Source organism: Apium graveolens, chromosome 5 (assembly GCF_009905375.1).
Source record: "Apium graveolens cultivar Ventura chromosome 5, ASM990537v1, whole genome shotgun sequence".
Classification (NCBI taxonomy): domain Eukaryota; kingdom Viridiplantae; phylum Streptophyta; class Magnoliopsida; order Apiales; family Apiaceae; genus Apium; species Apium graveolens.
Genome location: NC_133651.1, coordinates 19,115,075 through 19,123,517, shown reverse-complemented (window position 1 = coordinate 19,123,517; position 8,443 = coordinate 19,115,075). Strand labels below are relative to the sequence as shown.

Here is an 8,443-nt window from a genome sequence, read left to right as displayed (position 1 = left end):
TGGTGACCAGGGAAGTACTAAAACAAGTAAACAAAAACAAAAAGGAAGTCACCCGTATGGCGACCAGTGTAGCTTTGCTCTGTGGCGACAACTACAATTACTAGTACATTCTTTTGTACTTAACCTTTTTATTTTCCTTCCTTTACTAAACCACCTGCGACCACTTGGGGTGTTATGGTTTCTTTTGTTTTCTTTTTGTTATTTTTTTGTTATTTTTTGTTTTTATTTTCTTTTTGTTCTTTTTTTTGTTTTTTTTATTTTCTCATTTTTTTCTTTTTCTTTTTCTTTTTTTATTTTGTTTTCTTTTATTTTGTTTTCTTTTAGTTTAAATTGTAACTAAATTAATTTATAAAATTAACTTAAATATAAATTATATAAATAAACTAATTTAGATTTATAAAATAAACTTACTTAAAGTTTATAAGATAAATATTTTTAAGTTTATTAAATAAATTATATTAAAGTCCACTAAATAAATTTATTTAATTTAACATGTAAACTTTGAGCTTCGTCAGTCCCCTGAGTTGTTTAGCTGTATACCCCGCGCATCACTCCTCGTACTTTAACAGATAAACGTTCAATCCAAGTATGTTCCTCAACTTAACAATCCTTCTATAAATAATACCCAGATTCCTTTTACGAGCTGTTGACGTCTAGTGCAACTGGTCTGGTTCACAGACGACTTACCCCGATTCAGGTCTTCATATTATAGCCTTGATTAAATTGTTAAGCTTGCAACAACTTTATCTCTTCAGACACTGACTGTCAATAAACAACTGTACTTTTACTGGAATCCCTTATGGTACTTCAGACAACGTCTTCATTAACCTATGTCTATACCCTGTCTTCAATTCTTCAGATTCCTATGCTTCGAATACTGTCTATTTTCAATCAATGCCAATACACTGAAATCTTCCGGTAGCACTTGTATACTGAATCTTCAACATTTATAAAACCCTAAAAGTCTTTAACCTTTGTTCTTCACTGAGGTATGATCATATTAATGAACTATTTTCAGTGACCTGTAGATAGACTTCAGGCCTTCTTCTAATCTTCTGATTCTTTGTATTTGTCTTGTCTTCATTCTTCCTGATTTCTTGTGTAGACGTAGTATTATTAACCTGTCCTGTTCTAGTGTTGTTATCGTGTTGAGTTATCACGTAACTGTTCATACAGCTACGCAGTCTCACCAACAATCTCCCCCTATTTGATTGTTAAACCTAATAAAGAAATTAAATAGAGAGGATAACTCAACTAACAACTAGAAAAAGTAAAGTACCAGGACTTGTAAATAATACTACTGGTTTTCTGGATCAAATACTGCATTTCCAGATTTCTTGAGTAACTGAAATGAAAGACGCTTGTTCCTCTAGCACTGAATTGATCTTCAAGTAGTTTCATCTTCATTTCCTTGGTTCTTCAAATCTCTGCCAGATAATACTTCCCAGTCTTGAAGTAATCATCAACAACATCTTTTGTATAACCACATTTCTTGTTGAGAAGCACATATCTCTCTTGCTTCTCCCCCTATGAGAATCAACTGCTTAAAGGAGATCACCTTCGTTTACCACATCTCCCGTACAATAGGATACACAGTTAAAACCAATGGTACTCCCCTTTTGGAAAACAACTTCTCCCCTTATAAAGAATAGTGATGAACCAAACCACTTCTTCTAATCACTAGGAAATCACCTTGTGTTTACCACCTCTCCCGTACAATAGGATCCGTAGTTACAAACAACAATGGTGTGGTGTAGTGTACATGTGCTTTACCTTTTTCCTCATCCCTGCTATTTCTCCCCCTTAGTTGAGGAATCCTCCAAACTATTATATACGCTTTTATCTCCCCCTTACAGAAGGAATGTATGATGTCGTCTGAAGAAGTTCTCATATTTCACTTGGTTGGAAAAGAAATAACAAGGCAGAGTCTGATCAACCATGTCCCTTGAAATTCTGTAAAATGGCTTCACTGTTGATCATCCTGTTAACCAATATTCCCAAATCCTTATACCTCCCAACTGTGAGATCACCAATTGTTACCAATTGTTAGCTCCCAACTTGTTAGGTCTCTAAGTATTCTAATCCAATCTGTAATGTTAGGTTCCTAAGAGTTAAGTTCCAATCATAAACAGAATCGAGACTTGAAGTATCAAGAACCATGTTTAGGGATAGGGAATGGGATATGGTGTTTCTATTTCTTCCTCACTGTGAGTGTGTGATTCTGTTTTGTGTACCTCACATGTGTTTCACTCTTCTCTCCACTCGTGTTTACACTCATTCTCACAAGTTTATCACTCCTCTCATAGCTCCAAAGTCTAGTTGTACTTGCAAGGAAAATCACCTTAGCCATCCTTAAGGAGGTCACAGGTGGTGCCACTACGCCATAAGTGGGCTACTGTAATGCAAGTGTTACAATGAGCGTTACATTAGCTAAGAAATTTTTGTCCTATTGTAACACCTCTCAGTTAGTGTTACAACAGTTATAAAAATAGTGTTGCAGAAAAATGACGGTGTTGCACAACTTGTAACACCAACACATGGTGTTACATTAGCTACTTTTTTAGTTTTAAAATATCAAAGTGGAAATATTATCATAAAACTAGTATTAAAATTATATTATGAATTACTAATGAATCAAGAATGTAATATATAATATAATATAAATTATAAAATTTATTAATTGTACATATATTTAAAAGTCACATTTTTAGATTATTATTTAATAAATAATAAATTAATTTTCAAAATTAAAAACTAAAATATAATAAAATGAAAAATACTACATTTACTAGGTGAAAAATGGGCGGGATTTTCCCCCCTAAAACGAAAAAGACGTGGACATAATTATTTAGACAAAACACACTCAGCCAAACAATCTCTCTTACAAGCACTCTCTCTCGACTCTCTCTCTCTCTCTCAAAACAGTCTCTCTCAATTAATTGAAGAACAAATTGATATTTGAATCCACAATTATATGACTCTAATTTAGAGGTTGTTACTAGCTTTTCAATTTATATGATTTTGCAGGATTTCTAGGGCTTTAAATTGGGGCTTTAGTTCTTTTGGTACATATTTCCTCTGATTTAAATATATATAATCTACACTCTACTTAACATATATGCACACTGTAAAACTTCAGGCAATTAGGGCTTTATACTTTGATTTTAGGGCTTTTCCAATTGGGGTTTTAGTTCGATTGGGAGTTCAAGCTTTCGTAAAGACATCTTCAGCTAGGTTTTGTTAAGGTATTCTCTTTTTACCACTTTGTTATAACCTTTAGTTAGTGTTCTTGACATAATCCAGTGATACGGAGCAAAGTAAATTGTGCGTCTTTAATTACCTTTTCGGCTGAGCTCTGCTTGTAATTGGTGCAATTTTTTGGAAATGGCTGATGATTAGTGGAAAAAATGTTTAGGCTCTGCGAGTGTTGTTGGTTACACTTCTCGCCAGCAACACAGTATGGAAATGAAGAAGTAGGTATCTTCATAGTGTGATTCAAGCATCACGTCTACTATAATTCTTGAATGGCATGACAGTAGGAAGAGTGTTGTGGCCAAGAAGGAGCAAGTTGGAATTGCACCAATTACATTATTACCTTCTTGTGGAGCAAGTTCACTACCCGGGTGATATATCGTCCACTGATAAGGAGAGATACAATCCCAGGTACTCTAGTTTTTTTATCTCCCTTTTGTTTTTTTAAGTGTGAAAGATGTGATTAACTAACAATTAGATTTTGAATCAACTAGTAATAATGTATTATGAAATTAATTATTATCAACTACTAATCATAATCAATTAGATTATGCCTATGTGGTTGACTAATTAAATATGTTTAGTACTTAAAGATTTAGCGGTGTTTCTTGTACCTGTCATTCAGCATGCTTTACTGATTATTGTAACTTACCTAGCTACAAATAGACAAAGGAAGCACAATCTACATACAACATTCCAGCACATAGTGAATCCATTGTGTAACTTTCTTCTTTATGTGAATATATAGAATATGTGTTTCTGTTCAGCATTAAATTGTCCAAGGTTAGTTGTTGGAGGGGGAACCAGAAAACAGATTGGTAATTATTTTAGCTTAGAAACAGATAGTGAGTTAAGGTTGATACAAGTATAGATTGCAGCTATTATATTCAAGAGGTTAGATCATTAGTGTTTATGTTTTTACTTGTGATTACATCATTAGTTATCGCTGTACTCGTTTGCCAATCACTTCAGTTATACTTTTTTGGTAAAAAAATGTTTTGTCTAGAGAACCCTGCATTTCACATGTAACTTTGTGCACTTGAAAAGTTGACGGTTTTTTTGTCTTATGTTTAACTAGTCTCATAATGATGCGTGTGTAAATCTGTTTGCCTGAACTGGAAGTGTAAATTGTGTGAACTTCGTACTTTTAAATTTAAAAAAATCATGATTTCTTGTTTCCTGTTTCATTAGTTATCAAATTTGCGGCCTTTGTGCTTTCATACACAAGTGCTCCCTTCTAAATTCTTAATTCCACCTATTATTTTAGAGTTGTAATATGTTGTGAAGTTGTATTTGTCTCCTCTTACTTTCTATTTTTGCTAATTAAAAGTCTAGAATTTGTGTCTTTGATAATTCGTTAGTAAATTTATTGCATCGATTGTAATATTATGAATTAAATGTCATGAAACCTTTTATTGTGATAAACAATATTTAGGTTGTAAGAATTATATGTATGTTCAATGTTTCATAATTAGAATAACAATAAGCATTGCAATAACTGTGGCTTTCGTGATATGAATAGAACCAAGTGCTTTGTACAGCTTCAAATGTTGTGGGCCAAACAGTAATAAATACAGCAGACCTATTTGATAAAAAAACAGGTTTGCTTCTCTTATGTTGTTATATTGTTCTCCAGACTTTGTACGTATATGACTGCTATCTCATATTTCTGTCCTTTCTATCCGTCTAAATGCTGAGCATATAACTCTGATTCCAAGCATTAATAAAAAAATAAAATGCTTTCTTAACAGATAATGATGTGCCTAATCTGAACAAAGATTGTTTGACCATGGGTACGAAAGCAAAGAATCTTATAGAAAGGACCACATCGCATGAACTGGAGCCGCTTGTTATGCAGTCCCTCCATGCACTTGTGTCTTTAGTCCATGACTGTGTCAATATTACGGATCAGAGTCAATCTACAGAACCTTCTACATCGAATGTCTTTGCAGTTGGAGAAAAAGACGCAAGTAAATTTAATGTAAAAGATGCCTTTCTTTTAGAGTCAATCAACAGAATCTTCTACATCGAATGTCTTTTCTCTCACAGTTTTGCTGATCTCCAAAAGCCTCAAGTTGAACTTGATGGAAAAACATGTGCAGCTGTTGGACAGAATGGCCTCATGGCACTCTATGACACATTATTCAGCCGGGTATATTTAAGATATATGTGTACTATTATGATTTTCAAGTTTCAAAAACAGAAGAATATTGATATACATTTGCATTCTGCTGACATATTATACATCATAGACTTATTACCTTAAGAAGGAGCTTTTTTGTATTCAAACAATTTTTTTTTTGCAGTTGGATGTGACATCATCTCAACTCTTGGTCACTGATAATAATTTCAAGAAAGCGGACTTTAGAGTACAGCTTTGTCAGACAGTGAACTCTTTATTAGCTTTGAGGAGCATTCCCATTTTTAATGAAAATGATGCAATCAGTACTAGAAAAGCTCCATATGAGGTAGAAAAAGGGTTTTATGTTTAAATTTGCATTAATATTATTATATTTTCCTATGTTTGTGATTTTTATTTCGGTTCAAAACACTAATCTTACTCGGGATATAAACCATTGCTTCATTGTTAATACCAGGTACAGAACTCACTAGATTTATTTGCATACAGGTTCTGCTTATTCGGCTTGCAGGTATAAGTTTAAAAACCATCAATTTTCATTCTTTCCTATGCTAGTTTTTGTGCCTTTTTTCATTCGTATTCCCATGTGCAGATTCAGGAATAAGCTCAAGAATGGCACACTATCACGTGTTTTTAGCAATCATTTTCTTAGGTTTACGCCGCAGTCACCAAGCTTTGATAATGAATTTTACTGATCTGCCGATTCAACTATTTTGAATTGCATATGTAATTTTACTGATCGATCAAGTTATTGTAATTTTAGTTGGTTTTTGTAGTATTTTGGATATGTGTTGGAGATTTTATTTTTGTATTGGAATTATTGTATACATAGAGCATGTATATTAATTTTTTTTATTTTAATGTTGGTTAATTACAACAAATTCGTGTTACAATATATATAATAGAGTGTTACAATAGGGAATGTGGACCCCACAACAAAAATGGCCCCCCACATGGTGGGGCCTCGTGGCCCTACCAGTGGGTCCCATTTATGCAATCTTGATCAAGCTACTGTATCACTCATTTTATGTTACATTTAGGCCTTTTAGTGTTACAGTAGTTACCTTTTGTAACGTTTTTTCTCTATTACAAAAGTGTTACATTAGGGTGTCTTTTGTAATGCTCATATACGTAACGCCCCTTGGTGTTACAATAGACCTATTGTAACGTTTTTTGGGCCTATTATAACACCATTTAGGCATTACAATAGCCCACTTATGGCGTAGTGTGCAATGGGAGTTCGCAAATCCCCATCCTCGTTAGACTCGTCAGATGAATATGAGTCATAGTCTACAAGTTTCTAGTTTCCCTTTGAGGGTTCTAGATTTGAACTCTGGGAAGGTAAACAATGATCCAAAGAATTTAGCATAAAGATCAAAGAACCCTTTTAATGTATGTGAAGACATTTCCTAGTGACTCATCAGGTAATATCTGAATTATTGTCAACAAGTTGTCGATCTGCACCTATGTCAGATCCACTATCTGTAGATGCATCCAGGGGATTTAAGCCCGGGGAGGTAGATCTAACTATTGACATATGGCTATTGGATCCGTCATATCGAATCTGACCGTAAAATGGTCGAAACTCTTGTTTCCGTCAACTCTTCCTTTGTGTGTAAAACCTTTCCTTGTGCATCAAGAATTGTTTATATTTGAGGTGGTGACACTACATCGGATACCTTGGCCGACATGCAAATTTTAATAGACGCACCCTGTTGAGAGGATGAATCTAGTAACTATTTTTGGGCCTTTTCAGCCATTACATCTTTTTGAGAAGATGTATGGGGGCTAGCATTTGCCTCAGTTTTAATATATCACAACTTTGTAGGAGACAGAGCTGCCGCATTGACTTCAGAACCTTCCTTATGTGGTACACTAAGGCACTTTCTCCCTCACGCTCATTCATACTTCATTTTAGTGATAAGAGAGTGTTGGTTGATTCTATTTCTGTGTTTGTCTTTACAGTCTGGGATAGAAGTTGTGGGTTTTCAACCTCATGACTTATCAATGAAAGAAGGCCATTGGAGGCTGAACCTGTATCACAGAACATATGGCAATGTAGAGATAAAATGCATTTAAGATCTATAATGAATGAAAATTATGCATTTAATCTTTTGAGAGAAATGATGTACAATAGTGATTTCAAAACAATTTAAATGAAATAAGTAATTACTAAAGTAGAAAGAAGTTTGATTTTCTCTTAAAACTGTTCGAGTGCACAAGTCTGTTTTTATGCCTAAAAAGATAAATGATTTGATAAGACATAGACTAAGACCTAGCAGTATTAAGAAGAGAAAGAAAGATTTTATCTTTCAATATGAATGAGTTTTTGTAAAAGCATTGATCACTTAGAGTAAAGTCTAAGCAATTCTCATTCACGTCAAAAGCTCCATAATCTATCTTTATAAAATTATTATCAACAATATTGTGTATTGATAAAAAAACTTAACAAGAATGAATATGCTGTTGATTTTAAATTATAGTGAATCTTTCAGATATAGCAACTCATATAAATTCACTAGAACTTAAAATCTCACAATTATCTGCAATAAAATATTAACAATATATCATTGTCTGATACTTGTCAAGTACTTTAGATACCAATAATTATGTTGCATCCTATTTTAAATATTAAAATAATATATCAATGAATTAAATACCAATTATCTATCAAAAAGACATCAGCATTCAATTTCATATATCATACAATTGTTAACTCCTAACAACTGTAATATCTCAAACAATATTGTTTCGATAAATAAAGCAACATTAACCAACATTGACTTGTTTGCAATCTTAGAAAAATATTTTAAGTTCCATATACTTTGATCCATTGAGTATTGCATCTATTATCAAAGTGTTTAGGAATTTGCAAATAAGTATAAAAATTATTCTAGGTGGACAACATATGGTTACTTCAAATAAAGCAAAATCCTCGTTGACCATAGTTGTACTTCAAGAGATATTTTTACACTTTTTATATTAGTATAAATGACTGAGGATAAGCATTGATTACTTAGAGGAGTTCTAAGTAATGTCACAAATACTAAA

At 33.1% G+C, this 8,443-nt stretch overlaps 1 protein-coding gene across 1 annotated transcript; it reads left to right on the top strand.

Moving 5' to 3' along the window:
* Positions 1-4,778: 4,778 nt before the first annotated feature.
* On the top strand, positions 4,779-6,254 carry LOC141724230 (uncharacterized). The gene is made up of 5 exons (XM_074526289.1): positions 4,779-4,853; positions 5,004-5,404; positions 5,559-5,720; positions 5,882-5,903; positions 5,985-6,254. The coding sequence occupies exons 2-5, from the start codon at positions 5,042-5,044 to the stop codon at positions 6,107-6,109; spliced, it is 672 nt and encodes a 223-aa protein (XP_074382390.1). The 5' UTR covers positions 4,779-4,853; positions 5,004-5,041; the 3' UTR covers positions 6,110-6,254.
* The last annotated feature ends 2,189 nt before the right edge of the window (positions 6,255-8,443 follow it).

Excerpts from the sequence above, each read along its gene's own strand:
- LOC141724230 (XM_074526289.1), top strand. The coding sequence starts at position 5,042 with ATGGGTACGAAAGCAAAGAATCTTATAGAAAGGACCACATCGCATGAA. Across the intron at positions 5,405-5,558 it reads ATGACACATTATTCAGCCGG|TTGGATGTGACATCATCTCA; the intron begins GTATATTTAAGA and ends TTTTTTTTGCAG. Across the intron at positions 5,904-5,984 it reads TCTGCTTATTCGGCTTGCAG|ATTCAGGAATAAGCTCAAGA; the intron begins GTATAAGTTTAA and ends TCCCATGTGCAG.